The 22,603-nt window shown below is 38.9% G+C and overlaps 1 protein-coding gene across 1 annotated transcript; it reads left to right on the forward strand.

Moving 5' to 3' along the window:
* Positions 1 to 10,523: 10,523 nt before the first annotated feature.
* Positions 10,524 to 18,440, forward strand: NDUFS6 (NADH:ubiquinone oxidoreductase subunit S6). The gene is made up of 5 exons (XM_053467837.1): positions 10,524 to 10,552; positions 10,605 to 10,836; positions 12,317 to 12,370; positions 17,786 to 17,908; positions 18,320 to 18,440. The coding sequence occupies exons 1-5, from the start codon at positions 10,524 to 10,526 to the stop codon at positions 18,386 to 18,388; spliced, it is 507 nt and encodes a 168-aa protein (XP_053323812.1). The 3' UTR covers positions 18,389 to 18,440.
* Positions 18,441 to 22,603: the final 4,163 nt, after the last annotated feature.

Raw genomic sequence — 22,603 nt, forward strand, 5'->3', positions numbered from 1 at the left:
CCTTGACGTTGATAGGTCAGTTAAAGGTTTAACTTCATGGACATAGCCTAGTTTGCATATGGCAACCCAATTCAGCCCAGAACTTGTTTTCAATGAAGTCAAGCTGATGTCATGTTAATGTGTGTGTTGAACACATTGCAGTTGTAGTCGAATTCACTGGATTTGGCAAATTAAGTACAACTTGATTTGCAATTCACCTAATCATGTATTATATCATCTGTAAACTGGTCTTGGAACCAAACTTACAAGAAGACGAGGGCTGCACAAATTCAGTCCTTGAAGGACACTTTCACACAAATTCAGTGTATCCTTTCCTTAAAACAAGTAGTTTAATTAATCAATTAATTAATTTTTAATTGAGAAGCCTGTACTTAAGCTAGGATATCTGAAAACTGTGACCTATTTGATTCCCTCCAGAACTTGAGTTGTGCAGCCCTGGTATATGTGATCTTGTTTACCGTTTGAAGCAATGAAACAATGACATCATATATCATCATGGCATTATATAAATCAAAGTAGACCTAAATTTGTATACCAAATCCATACAAAGGCTGTTATAAAGCAGATCTACCTCTTTTTTCATATCCCATATCTTTCATATGTATAATAAGCACACGTGCAATGGTGCTTTCTGAACAATCTTGTATGTGTAAAAATAAAACCACACATTTTTGTATAATATGAAAGGAGCCATTTTTCACAAGAGCTGCATAATTATAACAGTCCCGTTATTAGTCCGCTGTTATTAAACTGGATCCATCATTTCCCCAAATCTTATATTTTATAGCTTTATGCACTAAATATTTTGTATAATGGTGTTTCCACATTAAAATAAGCCATACAATGTATTGTAAGCCTACCTTATGTATACCATGAGGGCAGCCATTTTAATATTTTCATGTTTCTGGGGCTAAGTCGCAGATTATTGTTAAATGGCTTAAGTAGTCATTTTAGCGGGAAAAAGTGCGAACAATTTAGAACAGACTAGCTGTGTCTAAAGGTATTTCAACAACAGAGTTAGATTATATTTTGGTGACAGTTCCTCTTTAAGTAGCCTGTTGATTGGTTCGGACAGCCTTTGTAAGACTGGAGTAAGGAATAAAAATATAACTTCTAAAATTGATTAAATATGCTATTTATCTCGCTTGCTGCCACAGCATCTGTGGTATCTATTAACCAATAATTTAAAAAAATAAATATACAAGCCATAGGTAATTCTTTAACGCTATCACTGAAAGAATATGTGATACATTGCAAAGTCGGGCCCTGAATTAGTTAAACACAATTATTTCTCTTCTTGCCTTTAAACTCATATTCGGTGCCTTATGGAGCCTTCTTTCCTCTTGAGGCTGTATATGTATCTGTGCATTGATAGTGTTTATAAGGTGGTAATATGTATTTAGCTCCGAAATTCATTGACAAAGCAATTCTTGGAAATTTGAAAGCTTCCTGTCCAATTAATAGAACACGCAAAGAATGACCTTTAGCTTTTTTGTGGTAATTGTGAAAGTAGATGACGTTAAGTAACATAAAACTGAGCCAGAATATCCAATTTATTTTTACAACTGTATAGGAAGATGAAGTCTTATAATTTATTTTCATGAACTTATTCCAAAGACACATATTACAACAGAAAAACAGGATGTGTGCCGGAAATATCTGAAAGGCCAATAGGAGACATTGTTCAGTTTTGCTTGTATATTGTTCTTGTTACCAAATTCATTTTGTCGTGAACAATTAATGACATATCTATATAACAGATGAGTATATATATATATATATATATATACTAAATATTCTACATGATATGGAGTCAAAACTATGTGCTATACTTTATCCAGAAAATTATTATTATTATCTTTTATTTATATAGCGCCAACAATTTACGCAGGGGTATGACAAGACTAGAATTGAGAAACTAAGACAAACCAAAAATTGTATCGTATGAGTTACTCTCTTTTTACTATTTACTATTCATAGAGAGTGAGTGTGTATTATGTTCAAAGTAAAGTAATGTTTAAAGTAAGTAAAATAGTGAGTAAAAAAGGGATTCATTTTTTGGTTTGTGGCCCATTCGTTTTGGGGACATTTTAATATGAGATGAAATTTACTCTCACTCACTCTATCACACTCTAACTCACTCTTTCTCATTGTCATTCAAAACTCTCTGACGCTCTCTAAATGTTTCCCTACCTTCTCTGCTAACCACTTCTACCGACCACTTCCGCTTCCACATCTTCTTCTTCTTGCCCGAGTTGAAGTAAGGGAGAAATGATGGCGATTTAGGCGACGTCTTCTCCCCCGATTGGAGTAGGTAGGGAAACATTTAGAGTGTGACAGAGAGATTGAACTAGAATGAGTGTGAGAGAGTGAGTTAATGTGGACTTATGAATTTCAGACTAAAATTCAAAAAAGCTTTTTTGCTTTTAAATTCATCTGATTCATTGGGGGGGGTCTGACCTCATTTTAGGGCTTTGTACGAATCGCCAAATACACCAAAATGAGGTAAATTTGCAGTTCGTATGAATCCAAATACACAAGTCTAAAACCTATATAGCTAAATACAACTTAATTTGCTTCTGTATTTTTATGGCTATTGAATATTTGTTACACAAATAGATTTCATATGGTGTGGATTAGCTGTGTTATTGAGCTATGCAATTTGCAAACTTCATATTTTTACATGGGATATTTATTCTACTCTGACATCTCTATTTTAAGATCTATTGTAAAGGGGGGGAAAAAATCATAAGCTGGTTCTGTAAGCGTGTAATCACACGTGTCATCCATAGTATAGGATTTTAACCACTACAACAGAAATGGAGAGAAGTGATATATGGCAGGTACAATAAATTATGTTTTCGTTGACAGAAGTTAAATCTAAACTTAAGTATTCCCTGAAACAGAAACAGAGGAAACATTTTTACATGCCTATCATTTGTCCTTAGAGGACACAAAACAAATATGTTTTTTAAAGCTTGACACTAGTACTGTTCGATGTGGCCTCGGGCTATATGCTTTCTTTTTTTCCATTTTGTCAAATTGAAAGGGGTAAGAAACAGCTTTGCATTAAGAGAAACACGGTGTACAGGTTAATCATAACCGACTCAAAATACAAATGCTGCCAAAAAAATAATGGGGAAGCAATGCCTTCTGAGAAAGAAATCTGATTATTGATGTAGCAATGGAACAATAATATCTGCTCTGCATGTGACTTTTTCAGGCAAATGCTTCATCCGCAATTAATATTTCAAAAGGTTAGGAATAAGTTTTTACTATTGTTGACAACGGGAAAAATTCCTGTAAAAATTTAATTGGCTAAAAGTTCATTTCGGTGTTTTTCCTTCTTTATTCCCCAGCAAGTTCATTCATTTGCAATAAAGAGTGATTCAACGGCAGGTTAAAAAAGGTTTAAATTTTTAAATGGAATCAAATCTGAAAGGCACAAGTAGCCAAAGGGATTTGCAAATGTAGAAGACGTAAACGTAGTGGATTAGTCAATATTGAGTGTGAACTCCTCTGAGAACATCATGGAATTTTGTGATTTTTTTTTATTATCATATTGTTTTTTGAGTAAAAAGGAAGAAGCACGAAGGCATGTTAAAAGCATAGATCAATCACAAAATAAGTGTTAAAAGCCAATAACTATGGCAGGGTTTTGTAAAATAGAGTAACATGTCAGTGCATGTCATAGGCAACCATATTTAATGTGGCAAAATCGTGAGATTCTAGAGCACCATCATATCTGGCACGTCTTTAGATGATTAATATATTTCTAATTTGTTCCCACAATTATGCCTACAGACGTAGATCAGAAGCACCCTGTTCTTGTATATTGATGGCTTTGAGTGTACCGTAGTATTAGGATAAGATTGTATCAGGACACATGCAAAGCTATATTTACAGAAAGGAGATGAATCATACAAAGTGGTTTAAGGCATAGAATATGCATTTTCAGTGGGTGGTAAATGTGGCTAACCATTAGGAAAATGAGAAGAAGGCCATGCTCGAAATTCGGTTAATTATTTCAGAATATGATATCTGTTTTTTTCAGAGGGTTTTGTAAATATTGCTTATTTGATGGTACCTCATGATTTAACAATGAAAAATGAAATGCTATGCATTTGGCAATTAACAAATGCAAAATACACACTAAAAACAAAAATGTTAGGGATTCAGCTGATGAAATAATATTATGCATCAAAGGGGTAATAAGAACCTTATTCGTGAATTTAAAAGAAATATTTGGTGCCATAACACTTAATACTAAAGAATGATGGAACTATCAATTCAATCAGAAAACCTGGAAGACTAGGTTTTATATTGAAAGAAGAAATCAAGTAAAACTGCAACACAAAGTATTTAGAAGATGGAACAAAAAAATAATTCTATGAGTGGTAATGGTAATGTCAAATTGTCAATTGGCAGGACAGCAATCCTGCTCCCTTACCTTGACCTTCAGTGCCCACACAGCTGGCGTGACATATTAGTGAATCGAAGCTATGGGCTTTATGAGATTGAGCAGCATGATGACCATCTTCTTTGAGGCTTTCAAGTAGATACATGGGCCATCAGAACCACAATCAGCCCTATGGAAACCCTCGGAAGGAATACCCTAAGTGCTCAGTCCTAGGGCCTGTAAAGCACGGCACTCCATCCAATTTACTGTATTACAGTTACCTGTCTCGGAAGATCCTATGGTTCCTCCAACTTTAGTCTGTCTGACTCTGACAGTTAGTGAAAGCTTTCTACCTCGGTACATGCCAGGCTCCAGACCAACTGGTAATATCAGTATGTTAGCTTTGCTAAAGGCATGCATTTTTTTAGGCATATACATTTATGAAATGTACTGTTCATCAAGAAATATATATTTATATATATTAGTATAAAGTGGCATATTGAGTTAGAAAGTTGATCAAGACAAAATAGTCTATTGTCAACAAGTAACATTATAAAGATTCTTCCAGTTTTCTTAAACACTTGCCATCTTCTGAATTGACAGCATCAGTCAATTTGAACGGATTTGGATTGTGTCTATTGCTTATATATATATATATATATATATATATATATACTATTTTGCTTATAATAGCACAACACTTTTTCCCCTTGATTCAGTTTCTGTCTTTAATAGAAAATTCACAGCATTTCAATTCATGCTTTGAAAACGCTTCTTTCTGGTATTGTACCTTTTGTTCTTCTGCAATTTATTGTTTACTTCAACAAGAGGGCAGTGTTATGCATAGAAATGTTCTTTAACATCCATGACAGGTGAGAACTGGATTAGAAAAAATGGTTGCTTAGAAATTTCATTTTGTGGCATGTCTAAAAGTGAGGAGGGGGTTGGAAGGGCAGCTATACAAAGCTGAGGGGGGAAAAATCCCTACAGCAAGTAATGATGCTTTTGAGAACAAATATCTCTATGTGAAAGATTGTGGTTTTACTAAGAAAAAAAACCTCAACACAATGGGTTAATATATTCACCTATAAATAAATGCAATGACAGGTCTGCTGTCAGTACACACTGATGGACGGTTCCTTTTTTCACCATTACAACCTTGTGAATGTGGGAAAATTAATTTAAGTGGTAGTTAATTTCTAATGAATTTCATTCAAGCGGCTAATATGATCCCTTGGTGTTATGGTAACCTTCATGGATCATTGCTTTATGTAAATATATTCTAGTTTATGCTTGTTTAAAAAAATGTAATGGAAATTTTTTAAAAAAATGGTGTTGCGAGCCTGTAAAAAAAAAAAAAAATCACATGACTCGCAAATGGGAACAAAGGGAACTGCTGTAATATTGGGTATGCGATCTGATTCATGGGTGATATATCATTTACTTGTGTACTAGTCTGAAGCTTTGTTCCATTACTTTTTGCACCCACCCCATAAATGCCCAAGGGTTAAACCAGATCAGCTTTCTTTCACTTTAACATTAGATTGGCATATGGATATGACATATGTAACTGCATTTGTGGCTTTTGTTTCATTTGTCATATAGGAACATAGTACTGTATATCATTATATTGCCTATATATATTTGTCACTGTTTTTGAACTCAATTAATTGTATCAATTTTAATGAGACAGAAAAGCATGTTAAAAGTATGCTATGTGTGATCACCTTTTAAGAGGAATATCTTATCCCCCCACTTCACTATTTTCTGCCTACAGCTGAAGTGTATAGGTAGTTATGAATGTCAGAAATGTGTGGACACATGGGAATGTCTATAAACAAGTGTGCAATAGTGTTGGTGTTTTGTGTAAGATATAAATGTACATGTATGTATACAAATGTACATGTATGTATACGAAGGTACATTTAAGCATGCAAGTGCATGTACATGTGAATTTGTAATGTACTGTATGTGTTAGAGCGTTTATAGTGTAGAAAACTCTTAATTTCTTTTTTGATATTCATCTGCTTTGACTCATTCACTCTCTCTCCTGCAATGTTGCTCTTCCTTTTCTGACAACTGATTCCTTGTCTCTGCTTCTTCATCTCCTCTACAGCTCTGCTTCTGGGCACCTCCACTTCTCTGCTTTCTCGTTTTCTCCTTGCTCTCCACTGGTCTGCCTGCATTATTCTGGCCTCCTCAGAGTACTTCTGCAACATGGCGGAGATGCACACAATGGGTACAAACCCTCCCCATTCCTCCAATTGGTGCTGTGTGCGGAGAGAGAGTAAGTCAGTGACAACATGTTTTTTTGCTTAGAATAAAAAAAAATATATACCGTATTGGCTCGGATATAGGCCGCCCCTGTATATAGGCCGCACCCTAAAAGTTTGGTGCTTTTTTTAAAGAAAACGTTTTTTTCTTTAAAAAAGCACCAAAAAAACATGCTGCCACTCTGTCCCCCCCGAGATATGCTGCCACTGTCCTCCTCCCCCCCCGAGATATGCTGCCACTGTCCTCCTCCTCCCCCCCCGAGATATGCTGCCACTGTCCCCCCCCGAGATATGCTGCCACTGTCCCCCCCGAGATATGCTACCACTGTCCTCCTCCCCCCCCGAGATATGCTGCCACTGTCCTCCCTCCCCGAGATATGCTACCACTGTTCTCCCCCCCCCCGAGATATGCTGCCACTGTCCTCCCCCCCCGAGATATGCTGCCACTGTCCCGCCCCAGATATGCTGCCACTGTCCTCCTCCTCCCCCGAGATATGCTACCACTGTCCCCCCCCCCCGAGATATGCTGCCACTGTCCTCCTCTGCCCCCCCCCCCCCGACTTACCGGAGCAGACACCCGGGATTCTGCTCCGGTAAGTCGGGGTGGGCAGAGGTAAAACGCACGATGCGCTTAGACAACCTCCCGTGCCGGCAACCCCCCCCGTGGGAAGTGCTGACAGGGGAGGCTGTCTGAGCGTATTGGGGAGTAGGATGCAGGTCCCCTGCACCGCTGCGGGGGATCTGTATCCTAACCCCGCTGCCTGCCCGGCACCCGGGACTGCATGTCCCGGGCGTCGGACGCTAGACCCCGAATATAGGCCGCACCCCCACTTTAAAGACTTAAAGTGGGGGGAAAAAGTGCGGCCTATATTCGAGCCAATACGGTAATTGCAGGAAGCGCTGCATAAATTGTAGGGGCTACGCTATATAAATAAAACATAATTATATTTGCGCAGGAAAACTGTATCACTTTCAACTGAAGATCCTGTTTTCAACAACAACAAGATTAAAAATATATAAAAATTTTAGTGATATTTTAATAACCATGACACTTTAGTACTGTATTGTGGCTAAACCACTTAAGTTACTTTGCCACGTCAAGGCACTTCTTGAGAGGTGAGACGTAAATGAAATACAGTGTCACTAAACCTGTAATAAGAATGGGGCAGGCTTTATAACAGGCAGGGGCTGGCTCTAAAATTCTTAAAAAAAGGACTGTTCCGATTTGGACAGACCCACTTGCGGGGGCGGGAGCGCAGCACATAACGCATTACCCAGTGGTGAAAGTATGTGGTGGTGATGTATGAGAGTGAATGTGTGTGTTGTTATGAGTATTTATGTGTGTTTATGTCTTAGCACAAGTGTGTTAAAGATAGTGTGTGTTAGCATGAGTATGTGTGTAAGTTAGTGTAAGTCTTACCAGTGTGTGTTACTAGAGGAAAAGGCAAGGGCTAATCGTGCCACTTGCCCTTACCTGCCCTCACCTCTCACCTGGGCCAGAAGGCTAACAGGCTTAGCTCAAAACAAAAAGAGGGGGAACATTTCTCCCCCAACTGAAGTAAGCACAATTGTTTCTAGAGAAAAAAAACATGTTTTGTGAGCTACTATGACCCCTATGTGGTCTTCTTACTAAAGGGAGAGATGACAGGAGAGTTGTGGTTTCAATCTCCTCATATCATCATTCATAATGAAGGTCCAATGCAGAAAAGTTTCTCCAGCTGGCCCTGTTTAAAACATAGTTCAATAAAGAAAATGACAAAATCTTTGTTGATTTAACTGTACTTTGTGCAGGTTTAGCCAAACTCTTGCTGCATCAGAAGCTCACTGGGCTGGACTTCCACATAGTGAAGGCAAGGAGATGAAACCACAAACTCTCCTAATAAAGTACCGAAGGGAAATTTATTTGAAATGAGGAGACATGTTAGAATAAATGCTTGTAATTTAAAACTATAGGCTCCTGTAACATAAGGAAGTTTTACTTTATGTTTAGCTCACTGAGAACACCCCACATACCTACAAAGGACCAAAGCAATCCATTATTTTCATGAATGGTTTTACTTGTGGTTGGTAGGCAGCAAAGTTTTTATATTTTAATGGATTGCCTGCTGGATGGCTTAAGAGGAATTTAAAGTGTTTTGGACAGCTTTCTAACAGGGCAGCACAACTCGACCAGATGTCCATGGAATCTTTTCCTCGCACCTTTTTATTTTAAAGCCAATTCTTAGATTCGGGCAATTTACAAAACACTATATCTACGCTTTAAGAGTGTCACGATATTAGTTACCAAGACCAAAACAAATCTCAAAGTATTAAGGTAATGACCGCCCCCCCCCCAGCTTGTGTATCCATAGAGCATTCAACCTTTTGTAGCATGCATTGAAAGACAGGACATTAAGTGGATACAAAGTTATAGATACAGATTCCATATTTTTGTGTTTTGCAGAGAATGTCTGTAAAACGTAATCCTTTGGTCAGAAGAAACCCACTTAGGTTATCAGAACAAATGGTCAGCTTACCTAATGAAAGCAGACTACCCTGACACAATGCTAAAATTAGACACACAGATTTTACGCTGGGTTTTGTTGACTTTAATTATCAGAATGCAAAAACAAAAGGCCTTAACATACAATAGCATGTACACTTTTTGTTGCTCCGTGTTTGCGACTATCCTTGCCGCTGCTTGTGTTTGTTATTGCTTTTGCAGTACACAAATATCCGGCCTCGCCTTTTCACAATGTAACAGTCTTCGCAGCGTTTCTTGACAGCACTTTTTGTTTTCATCCCACGGTGCTGCTGCTGCTCGTACAGAAGGGAGCTGCTAGCGCGAAACGGGCTTTGCTTTAAACCACTCGTTTCCCAGATAACGGTAGACCATCGGCAGGCACTAGAAAGCAGAGGAATGGAGGAATAACGTTCTGTGTGGTGCCTCAAGACCGTGAGCGGCTTAGACATAGATAAGAGCGTTCTCCTTAGTAAAAAGGAAGCCATTGTTGAAATCCTGGGAAAAGCAAAAAGAAGTTATAAAAATGTTCAAATCTAGTACGTGAAAGCAATTTTTTTTTTTTACTTAAAAATGGAAGTCTCATATCTATATGAACCCTAGAACCTTGTAAACCATTGCTGGCTCACGCCCGCCACGGAAATAAATTTGCCCTGCTTGATCTACCGCTCATGTGAAATAACGCATAACACAAAGAAATCAGAAGGGCTTATTCACCAGAGAGCCGACAGAAAAAGTTCACATTATGAAGAGCCAACTTGGATGCACCTATGTTATAGAAATATATTTAAATGAGAGAGTTCTTCATACCAATGATCGAACTAGGCATTACAAAGGACTAGTTAAGCCAGGAACAGGCCTTATTTAACACATAGTCCATTGAGGAGCTGAAACCACAAATACTGCAGCCTCTCCTGTCAGCTGAGAGAGAGAGTGGTGGAGAGGAGAGAGAACTATTGCTACAGCCATAATGTCCCTATGCAAGATATATTTAGCGTTTAAGGCACACAATAACATTAGCTCCAGTAGAGAAAGTACCCCCGGTTGTTGCCAATTATTATTCCATCTCTACTCTACGGCGGTAAACGAAAGAAGACCCCAAACGTACATCGAGGCTGCTCAATATCGAGGCGCTTGCGCAGTGCCTAGAAGTGATTACACCCAGAGAGCTCCCAACACACGGATTCCCACACTATATTACTTCATCGCCCGAGCCCCGGTTTTACGGTCCCCAAAACGTTAGCCGGTAACTACATAAAGTGAGAAAGTCACCACACGCACCTGCGCGCCGCAGAACACGAAGATATCACGCACGCGCACTCGGCTAATAGGAAACTTTACCACTCATGTGATGCGTAAGCTGCGTTTCCATTGGCCAGCGTTTGACTTCTCGCTAAGGTTGCGGCGCTACGGTTTTTACGTAGAAGGTAAGGAACCAATCAGGGGTGGAGTGTTTAGAGCCTTCAGTGGAGCAAGCGGAGGTGACATTAAAGATGGCGGCGCCCAGCTCCGTTCTTGTCCGTGTCTGCACTCGGGGTTTCGGATGGAAGGGCGGGGTGAGCCCGTGCCTTTACTCGTCTCTGGGGCGCGATAGCGCACGGGGCTGGAGAGCTTACACTGCACCGACCTACAGCACCGGGGAGAAAATTACCCACACCGGCCAGGTCATGACCTGCTTGCTTTGCAAATATGTCAGCCTACAAATGTCAGCTGTTTGTGCCTCAGAATAATTGTTAATGCCATCATCATCCACATTTAATATTCATCCTACTGCATAATATGTTCGAGCTGCCATTAAATGTCATTTCATTCAATTTTGTCATAGTGCTAAATTTAGGGTAGTCGACATAGAAACCAATGTCTCTTCTGATCATGCTAACCGGAAACAGCTTCTCATACAAAGTGGTAAAATTTGGGCAATCGGTAAAAGCTTTCCATTGTTTGCCATGTTGATTGCTGTTTGGCACTAGCATTTCTCCTTATGATGGGCCAGTTCTGGATAATAGCCAGGAGCATTAGCTGGAACTGCCTCAATTGTAACCCCAAACCTCTTTGTGGACCATGCAACTGGTGCCTCTTATACTTAATCTGCATTTATTGAATTGAGAACGGTCATATTTTCTGGCTGTCCCAGCTAGTCCCCTGATACTCGCTACTGCTGGTACCAAGAATTAAGGAGGGATCAATACAGCAAACAACTTGTTTCTAAATGAAGAATGGTTTATTGAGGAGAATGATTTAGTTATACGTACTGAAAAGCAATAAGTGGGGAGATCTTGAAGGAAAGCGTTCGTTGTTTTTTTTTGTTTGTTTTTTTTTTCCCCTGCAACCCCCATATACACTTCAAGGCAGAAAGTATGTGGACACCAGATTTTCAAACTCATTATTACAGAATCCTTTGGGGTTTTTTTTATGTAGCGTTCGTTTCCTTTCGCAGTTATAACAATAATCGCCCAACTGGAAAGGTGGTCTACTTAAACTTTGGAACATTTCAGGTGGCATTTGCTTCTATTTGGACACAATAGCGTTAGTGGTTTTGGGCAATTAGGCATGGCTTGCTGCTGGTATTCCGGCTCACGCCGATGGTGTTAATTGGGGTTGAGGTCTTTGTGGGCCACGCTGTTCTTGACAAACCACTTCAATATGAACCTAGCTTTGTGTGCCAAATGTGTTTTAAGCTAAAACAACAAATTGACCTCTCCAAGTTGTTGCCTGAAGTCTGTCAATGCGATCATTGGTTATGTTATATTGGAGCGGGTGGTTGAGGATGAAGTGAAACAGTGGGAGAAGATTTCTTGGACAGGGATGAGTTGATTGAGTCAGGATGATCTGTAGAGGTTGTTGGCCGTTCAGATGGCTTGATTAAGATGCTTGCTGAGTGTTAGGAAGAAAGCTAGTACACTTCTCAGAAAAGTGTTTTTCAGAGAGTTTTTAAAATGTGTATGAGGGAGAAAGTCGGACAGGGAAGGGAATTCCAGGGAAAAATCTTGAATACGAGAATGGGACTAGGTCATGTGATTTCCTGACTGGCAGCGTTTATTTTCTTTGTTTATTACCACCTCTTTGGTAACCTTGGCACTACATAAATGGTTTTCAATAACTAAACTTTCAAAAGCCTGAAAATGTATTTTATATTTATTTCAGGTGTTTGATGAACATGACTACAGGAAAGTGAGATTTGTTGGACGTCAGAAAGAGGTAGGTATTTGTATATGTGTATTTAATGTACCTCCCTTAAATACCCACATTTAACTCTTTAATGAGGAGTTCAAACCAAGGGGATCATCTTGTCCATGCCCTCATTATCTACTGCCTTGACTATTATAACCCTATCTTAGCTGGACTCCCGTTCAACCATTAATCCCTTTGCTTTACTAACACTTCTCCCCTCTGTCAGTCTCTTCATTGGCTGCCTGTGCGCTTTAGGACTCATTTCATAACCCTGAATTTCTTTCAAAGCCATTCATAGCGTTTTCCCTTCTTACATCTCATCACTCATCTCTAAATACACTCCTACCCACTCACTCTGCTCATCCAATGATATCCTTCTATCCCAGCTCTCACACACACTCTTGCCAGATTTCTCAAGTGCTGCCCCAATCCTCTGGTATGCCTTTCCCGGGCCTATCTCTTTCCCCCTGCCTTCGGGCCTTCAAAAAATAATCCACAAGACCCACTTCTTACATGTTGACTCCCTTCCTCCCATGTTCCTTTAGCTCACTTTTCATAGTCCCTCTCCTGCAATACTTATACTAGTGTGGCTGGTACATCCCTAACAGTGGCACTTTTGCTTATTGTGTAATACACCCTAAATCCCTCTAGATTGTAAGCTTGTTTAAGCAGGGCCCTCCTCACCTGTTGTTTCTTTAAGACCAAAGTGTTATGTTATATGCTACTTTTTATGTCCTATCTACCCCCAAAAAGAGGGAGAGGGGCATTTCCTTCTCTAACCTAAATTTTGGTACACCTTTTTATTGTAAAAAGAAAAATTTGTTGAGCTTTTTAGAAACAGCTGGCGGCTGGCTGCGCAGGGTGTCTGCCCTCATTCGCTGCAAGTGCTGTGACAGGCTGTCAGAAGAGTTTCAACTGTTTCAAAAGAGATCCTTGATGTCTGGGATCTCAAGCTATCGTGCACTGCTCCCTCCTCCAGAGCAGTCAAAAAAGTACCGTATTTGCTCGAATATAAGATGCTCTGAAAAATACCCCTTGTCTTATATTCAAGCTCATCTTATAATTCAACCTCAAATAGAGGTCTGACTATAAGACTAAGATCCTGATCCCCCGCAGCACTGCAGGGGACCTGGATCGTCCTCTCTGGCAACTTCCGCTGCCGCCCAGCAGTTCTGCCAGGGCTTCTAAGACAGAGCGCCAGCATGACATGACCTTCTGGTGCTCCACCGTAGAAGCCCCAGCTGAAGTGAATTAATATTTACTAGTAAAACTCCTATGGGATATTCTTTTACATTTTTTCCCTAAATGAAGATTCAAATTTTGGGGGGTGGTCTTATAATCTAGCAAATATGCTATTACAATTAGAAAATTTACATTGTTGTAAAAATGTAAAGAAAATAAATGACCTGTATCGCACCATACCCATCACCTAAAAAATGTGAATGTTTTCATTTTGGCCCGTAACTCTCCTAAAATATGCCAAACTTATGCATGTGGGACTTTTCTGCATTGATGCAGATCCACATATGCTTGGCAACAAATCTGTTGCAAAGTGTGTTTGAAAATCATTTTTCGTCTTCTAAACTTCTAACTTTGCATGAGATTGGCGAGGAAATGTGCACATAAATGTAATTATGACAATAATGGAATACAGATACCTATTGCATGTCCCGGTTTTGATATATGAGTAGTACTGGTATTCTAAGACCCCCCCCCCAATACCTAATGTATCAATATTACAATTTAGAAACATTTTTTAATATTAACTGTATAACTGCCAAAATAAATGGAAATCCTAGGCATTTAAGGTGTATGAAAACTCAGATATGTGTATAGGTTTTTGACTTTTATCTCTCATTTGCACTAGCTATGTACACAGTTTGTGTAATGTGTGAGTAGACTAAATGAGAGAGAGGAAAATTACAGTGGATCGAGGACATAACTGAAATCTTGAAAATGCTGTTGACCACACACGTAGAAGTGTCTTCGTCATGAAGAGGTTAAAACTTAAACCTTTTGCAGTCAAATCATCCTTGCTCACTTTGTTTCTTTACCCTCGATCGCCTAAAATACTTTATTTTTCCATTAGTGGAAGCTTCTTCTCCAAGAAGCTTAGGGCACGGTTTACTGTCCCTGACAGTCCCTCTGAGGAAGAATGCACATCAGAATACTCGGTTAATACTTAAGAATATGCATTCTTCCAAAAAGAAAAAAAAGTCTAAAATGTTCCTACCTAATATAGAAGCTGCTGTCCACCTACATTTTTGGTCTGATGATTCTTGTCACCGATTGGCTGCTTAAAGCTACTGGGCCACGCTGGCGCTGATTGGCCATAAAATATTGTGTGATTGGAGATGTGTTCAGCCACATCTCCTGTACTCCATATAGCTGAGGTGGGAAAAGGGACAAATGCATATTGGTGGCTTCTACAGATTTCTGAGGGGCGGGGGCACAAATGTACGAGGGACCATGCAGCCATTTTATGCATTAAAGAGCATGTGATTATTTTAAAGAGATTGTTGTATTAACCGGTAGAACATTTTAATTGTGCTGAGGGCTCGGTAGTGTGTGTCATGGATGGCAGCCAAATTGGAAAGGGTCAAGCTAAGAGTTAAAAGAGAAGACGTGTTAGATGGTGAAATGCTGGTGTATTTTAAGGGAGCGTGCCAGTGGGAAGAGAGATGGTTTAAAGTAGGTGTAAAGACAATGGAGACAAAATGATGTAGATGTGAGGGAATAGCTCAAAGGGAGCAGGTAGTGTGGGAGAAAGACAGTAGGACATATAAAAAGGGGTGACAAGACTAAGCAATTGAGGGTGGCTGCTGCCAAAGAGTGGGGCTGAGGAGCGTGTATGTACCTGGTATAATTGCTGTGATGAGGGAGCAAAGTCTTGGTCAGAGATGTTGGAAGTGGAGCGAATAGGAGGGGTGTTAAAATCCCCTTTAACTGGCAATGAGGGTTCCAGGTGGGTTCATTCCAGATCCCTGCCACTTGGGAATAATGCATTTACTGAATTGTACTCTGAAAACAAGAGGTGGTTGCATGGAAAATAAATGAGCTTAAATAAATGAGCAATACTGCATTTGTTTAGCGGAGTGAGTGGGGTCCCTGAAGCAAAGGCTGTTTGCGTCACTGATTCCTATTTGATTTCGTGGGCAGAGTGTCACCTTTCATATCTTTTTAAAATGACTAGATAACAATGTAAGTGCATAATAACAACTTACATCGCCAATCTTATATGATTATGATGGGTAATGGCAGGCTCCTATATATGTTTACAAATTTTTGGTAATTAAATTCATAAAGCAGTTCAGGTGGAGCTTTTCATCACATGTAGCGATAAACATTCAAGTTTATGGTCTCAAAATCTTCTTTTGTAATTGTGAGCACTTAACAATGTTATAAAAATAGTAGCCTTAATTTTGTAAAAATATAACCAAAATCTGTATACCATATATACATGGTACAATAAGGTATAATGTTTTTTTTCTTTCTTTTTTCCCATAAGCCCCTTTTCTGCGATCAAAATAAATGTTTTCATTTCATTTGCTGTTCATTTATCTGCTAGAAAGGATGCGTGCGTATTTCTGCAGTAGGATTGATTTTCAGAAACCAAGCATTAATAATAAGGTCATCCATGCCTTGAGAGGCTGTGCATTAAGTGACAGTAGTATGGCCCTTTTGTCATTCAGAAGTGTCAAGGCATCGCATGGCCATCCCACAAAGTAGGTAGACGGGGTCTTTCAGCTGCCACAGTCGGTGCCTTGATGTCTGCCAGAGTAACCTGGAAGGTATTTGCGTTGTCAGTCACCAAGACATCACATTACTTTAAACTGTAACACAGCCTATGTGCGGTTAGCAGTCTTATCCATCAGTGCGAGCAGATGGAAACAGTACATCATTTTAATGCACCTATTAAGGATGCCCCGTAAGGAGTGAGACTCGGTAAATGGAAGTCACTTGCAGTTGCTAGCCCATATCTTTGTAACACAAGCAAGATTAGCTGTTGCGCGGAAAACTTTAGTTTCTTTTATGCAATTTAAGTACGGTATATATTTGCTTTGCAAAGTGGTCTGTATGAAGTTTTTAAGCGGCTAAATGAAATCTCCTTTGAAATGACTAGAGGTTCCAGCACATCTGAGATAAAAAAAAACTTCTGGTTTTGAATGTAGTTCAGGCATATTTATCTGGCTCCACCAAAGACATTGGCAGGTAACACACACTAGCATTTCTTTCCCATGATACTATCCATGTACAGTGTTGTAAAATTTCCCGTGCTCTCCTTGCATTGTTTTTGTGTTGTGCACAGACGCTTCAAGGCCTGGACACTGCTTACACAAGAGTACACCAAATCATTGCATTACGTTTATTTATGTAGCGCCAGCAGATTCCGTAGTGCTGTTACAATAGAGGACAATGAAAGCATTTAGCATAGATAATTTAAAATTGACAATATTAACACGTATTGGTACAGCAGGGCTCGACAAATCCCAGGCGCCAGGTCGCCATGGCGACTGATAATTTTGTCCTGGCGCCTAGGTGTTTGTGAGCCAAACCTATAATTGGGTTTAGGATCCAGATCCCCTGTGGCGTTGCAGTCCCTTGTTTAGTGACAAAGATGCCTATGGGAGACTGGGGGCAAAGGCAAACTTTGTCCACAATTTCCTATAGGCATCTTTGTCACTAAATAGCGTCCCATAATCTCATGTTTAGTGACAGATGCCTATGGGAGACTGGGGGCAAAGGCAAACTCTGTCCCCAATTTCCTATAGGCATCTTTGTCACTAAACATGGGACTATGGGAAGCTATTTAGTGACAAAGATGCCTATGGAAACTGGGGACAGAGTTAATTAATGGGGTTAATTAATGGTAATTAAAAGTATGCACTGGTGCTTTTTAGTGTGGCCAAAGTGCTGGGGCAAAGTGTGAGTGCTGAGGCAAAGTGTTAGTGCTGGGCAAAAAAAAAGTCCTGGCTCCTAACTTTTTTAGCTGGCTCCTAGATTTAAAAAAAAAAAAAAAAAAAAATTCCCTTTTTTTTTGAGACTCTGCAAAAGCTGTACAGAAACAGCTAGGTTCTCTGATGACACTCGCCGCCTCACTGATCATACATACTGTGATTGGGAAACCCAGACTGCAAAATGCGGAAACATTTCTCACACCGAAGAGAAAATAAGTCAATTAAAAAACAAAATAAAGATTCTATTGCATAACTAGTTTCCCTTTATGTGGTCACTCAGGCCTCTCTTACACTTTTACTTGTCTAGCGTAGGCATTTCTTAACCCAGCCAGCAAGTATATAATCTGCACCTTCCTGACGTAACACATTTCTCCCAGTTTATTTTCAAGACAAATAATTAGATATTTTTATTTATAATGTTTGAATGGTTAATTTTATTAGGAACAGCTAAATGTTTTTAACGTTTTCAATGTGTTTTCTAAAGGTCAATGAGCAGTTTGCTATTAACTTGATCAGCGAGCAACCGGTGACTGTGACGGAAAGCAGAGTGGTGTCTTGCGATGGAGGAGGTGGCGCCTTGGGACATCCTAAAGTTTATATTAACTTGGCAAGTTCCTTCCTCTTAACGTATTATTTGCTTATACTTAAATATCAAATGACCCTATGAAATGGTAATGGGCTGAGATTTTAACGGCAAGAGTAAGTCGTTTTACTGTTGGCCATACTAAATGTAGCAGCAGTGTGCCTAGAAAAATAGCATTTCACTGCAAATTTGAAAAAAGTTAAAATGGCACATTTTCAGGATACTAGAAAAGGCTTAAAATGTAAAAAAGCTAATCTATTTTGTGTGCCTTTTATCACGATTTTATCAATTTTGTATTGATGTTAAAGTTAAGGTAGTATTAAAAGAGCATTTTGATGTTAAGACTAGGAAGTTTTACATGCTCTAGTGTATACAGTTAATGTTAACTCAATTCTAGTATGCTGAAAAAGGTTTTTTTTATTTAATTTGTTGCAGGACAAAGAAACAAAAACAGGAACATGTGGATACTGTGGACTTCAGTTCAGACAGAACCACCATCACTAATGTGATCAGTCGATGTAGCTTGTGTTTAAACTCTAATAAATATATATATATATTCATTTGCATGAGCATCGTTTATTTTGCGGAAACTTAGTACCATTAACAATAGTCTTGTTAATTACTAAATAGAGAACATTTTCACTGGTTTGGCAGCAAGCAACTATTGTATATCATTGATACTAATCTGGTGGAAGTCCACGTGAGCTCCATGTTAGAAGCTTGCAAGCAGGGCCCTCTTTACTTAATATATTGGTTTTTTCCCTAGTCAATTCTAGTTTTGTCATTCCTCTTGAATATACTTATTGCATGAAGCACTACGTGAATTGTATGTATTGTAAGAAGGACTATATACCGTATTTGCTCGATTATAAGACGAGGTTTTTTTCAGAGCAAATGCTCTGAAAAATACCCCTCGTCTTATAATCGGGGTCGTCTTCTAATCAGACCTCAAATAGAGGTCTGATTAGGAGGCTAAGATCCAGATCCCCCGCACCGCTGCAGGGGACCTGGATCCTCCTGTCGTCGCCCCCCCCCCCCACACACACACACACTTACCGGTGCTTCCGGAGGTGAAGTTGGCAGCGGGGGTTTGTATGCGTCCGTCGCAAATACCTTCCCCAACTGTCAGAGATCAGAGTTCCAGAGTTCCTGATCTCTGACAGCCGGGGAAGGTATTTGCGACGGACGCATACAAACCCCCGCTGCCAACTCCACCTCCTTCCGGCTGCCGCGGAATGAGACGTCAACCCGCTGCCCCGGCAATACAGCAGGAAATTGGAAGCACAAGTAAGTAAGTGTGTGTGTGTGTGTGTGTGTATAGGGCATTTCTGGAATGCCTTACACCCATATATGCCACTCTGGCACTTAGGGGGTTAAAAGGCATATTATGGGGCAGAGTGGCATATAGGGAGGTATAAGGCATTTCAGGAGGCAGAGTGGCGTTAAGGGGGCATTTAATAGTGCACTCTGCCTCCTGAAATGCCTTATACCTCCCTATATGCCACTCTGCCCCATAATATGCCTTTTAACCCCCTGAATGCCAGAGTGGCATATAGGGGTATAAGGCATTTCTGGAGGCAGAGTGCTCTATATAATGCCTTTTAACTCCCTTAATGCCACTCTGCCTCCTGGAATGCCTTATACCTCCCTATATGCCACTCTGCCCCATAATATGCATTTTAACCCCCTAAATGCCAGAATGGGATATAGGGGTATAAGGCATTTCTGGAGGCAGAGTGGCACATAGGGGGTCAAAAGGCATACCATGGGGCACAGTGGCATATAGAGGGTTAAAAGGCATATCATGGGCCACAGTGGCATATTGGTGTGGCAAGCCTGGGGGCAGATGTGCGTAACTGGGGGACAGGTTGGAAAATACAAGAAATAAAAACAAAAAAAAAATATTTTTCTCAATCATAGCTTTTATTAAAAAAATTAGTTTACATGAATTAACATTTACTGGTAAAACTTTTTTCCTTTAGTGTCGTCTTATATTCAGGCTTTTTCTTTTTTTCCTAAGTTAATATTCAGATTTTGGGGGGTCGTCTTATAATCAGGGTCGTCTTATAATCGAGCAAATACGGTAAATAAGATAATGTTATTTCTCCCTTTTTTAATAACATTTTTTAGATGAAAAATTAGACTGGAAACAGCATATGAATTCTGCAGATTCTCATTCCTATGAATCAACCGCATTTAAAAAAAAAAAAAAAAAATCTTAATACTTTGTGTGTTTGGGCCAAAACAAAACGGTCACTTATTCCTATAAGACATGAAGCCCTAAAAACCTACTAGGTGCTTACATTGTAGCGAAGAAAACATAGGGTATATCTATATACACACTGTATGGACAAAAGTATTAGGACACCTGACCATTACATCAACAGGGACTTTAATGACAGCACATTCTACATACATAGACATTAATATGTACTTGGTCCCCCCATTGCAGCTATAACAGCTTCCCCCCTTCTGGGGGCACCGATGTTGGACAAGAGGGCCTGGCTCTGGAATTTGTCATTCATTTATATACACGCCACATGTATTATATATATATATATATATTCATTTCCCTATAATCATAGCTCTTTTGTACAAGACTTCCTTTAACAAGGCAAGATGTTTTTACAATGTATCTTGACCCTGGACTCCCAACACATGCCTAATAATGATCTAAACAAAAGGCCATGTGTTATGAAGTTTAAGACTTCAGTTTTATTGATAATGGATAGGGTTATTATTTTTAACATTTTCCATATTGAGATTTTGCGGGTTTTGTCTTGTTTTTTTTTTTTTTAACATATACATATTCTTGTAAATCTAATTAAGGAGTGACGAGGGAGTAAATTGGGAAACTTGCCATCTACACAACAAATCTAATAAAATTTATGATAACCTGCTAAACCATGAAAAAATCTCTGATTAATCTAAAATTTTGTTTGTGCGATAGGTCCACTCTTTTTCCAATAAGCACATATTGTGGTTTTGGATCCCAGAGCTACACCTGTGTTTGCACACAATCAATATTGTTTAATATTTACAAAAATCAATAAATATAAAAAATGTAAAAGGCCAGAAGCTTAATTGAAACTAAGTGGTATTGCAGTTTTAAGTGTTTTATTACGGAAAAATAATCAGAATTGTTACTTCAAACATGTCCAATTACAACTTTCATTGATAAAGCTATTCTGAAACCTTCTGCAAAAAGTGAGAGAAGTGTATCACTATTCTTCCATTTAAAAATGCATTTTATCTGCACCTCACTCCTCTTAATGATTTTCTCCTTGTATACCAGAACTGCGTGTTTCTACTTACATTGTTTAAAGGCAAATGTGTGTATGTGTTTGATAAATGAAATTATTATTCTTGGTTTTCCTTAAAGAGTATAGAAAGTATAAATGGACAGTCTAATTTTACATACAGCCCCACCACTAAATAATTAATACAGCAAGTATTACTGATATTCATTATTTTATTACCTAAGAAATTTTTTTCTTTATTATTGTAAAGGCCATTTCTACACACGTCTTATGTGTTTCTTGAGTAGTATACTGGACAATATATTAATGTTGTACTGTAACCTAAAAAATATCTCCCAAGATGTATGCATGTGTTTAATTGGTTGTTTATAGGTGTTCAAGTCCAGATGGTCATCTTGGATCAATTTCTTCGTTTTTTTTAGATGTATGTCATTGTAACAACCCCTGCACCATCTTTTATAAAAATAAAACAACATTCCCTCTAACTCACCTAAAGCCAACTTGTTAAGGGTACATAAGTTTTTCACTTCGGGGCTAGAAGTGAGTTATTTAAAGAATGGGTGGATCTAATATAATTATGATCCCACTTTGTAGAGAGCCAGCAGAATGTGTAGCGCTATTGCAGTAGGGGAGGTTGAAAGGTAACAACATTACCTTTGTCTAGAGAAAAATCGGCAATAGCATTACCATACGTTAAGACATACTAGTAATGGAGAGCCCTTCTCTTGGAAGCTTACACTCTGTTAGGTTGAGTTGGAACGACATAGGAAGTGAGGGACTGCCTGGCCAAAGATACACTTTATGATCAAAAGTACAGTAACTTGATTGTAATGAGACTCACATGTGAAAAGCCGGGTCTCAATGGGGTAACGATGGGTGATTTCTTTCCAGAATGTTAGTTTCTTTATAATATAGTATAATGCTGCTTGTGTTATCCAAAATGGAGGTGTCACAGAAGAGGACACTAACCTACATGAATGTAAAGATTTAATTTTAGACTCAGGTACTGTATTTTTATTTATATTTTTCTCATTTTTTTCACAGATTGAGAAAGTGTCGTGAGCCCTTATAGTAAAACCTTCTAAGTAACTAAATTTAATATGAAATGTAACTTAGGAAACATTTGTTATATATGTATATATACACTATACTATAAAACAATTTAACAAATGTAAGTGAGCTTAGATATATCCACAACCCTTGTCAGAAACACTTCTGTAGCTCTTCAAAGCCTGTGTATACTATGTATAATGCGAAATACCTCTTTGATAACATTGTTATTTAATTTTATTATTATTGACTTTACCTCTTTACTTTTGTTTTAAAGCCATAAGGAACATGCCGTTTATATTAGATACACAATGGAGCCCAAACTTTAAGACCTTATACTTTACACTCATTGGAGACCAGTCAGTTATGAGTCAACGTACAGCCTTTGACTGGCATGTGGTGTAGAGGT

This window comes from Spea bombifrons, chromosome 5 (genome assembly GCF_027358695.1).
Source record: "Spea bombifrons isolate aSpeBom1 chromosome 5, aSpeBom1.2.pri, whole genome shotgun sequence".
In the NCBI taxonomy this organism is placed as follows: Eukaryota; Metazoa; Chordata; class Amphibia; order Anura; family Pelobatidae; genus Spea; species Spea bombifrons.

Coding starts and splice junctions, on each gene's coding strand:
- NDUFS6 (XM_053467837.1), top strand. CDS start 10,524: ATGCGTAAGCTGCGTTTCCATTGGCCAGC. Junction 10,553..10,604: donor CTGCGTTTCCATTGGCCAGC/GTTTGACTTCTC, acceptor GTAGAAGGTAAG/GAACCAATCAGGGGTGGAGT. Junction 12,371..17,785: donor TTGTTGGACGTCAGAAAGAG/GTAGGTATTTGT, acceptor TGTTTTCTAAAG/GTCAATGAGCAGTTTGCTAT.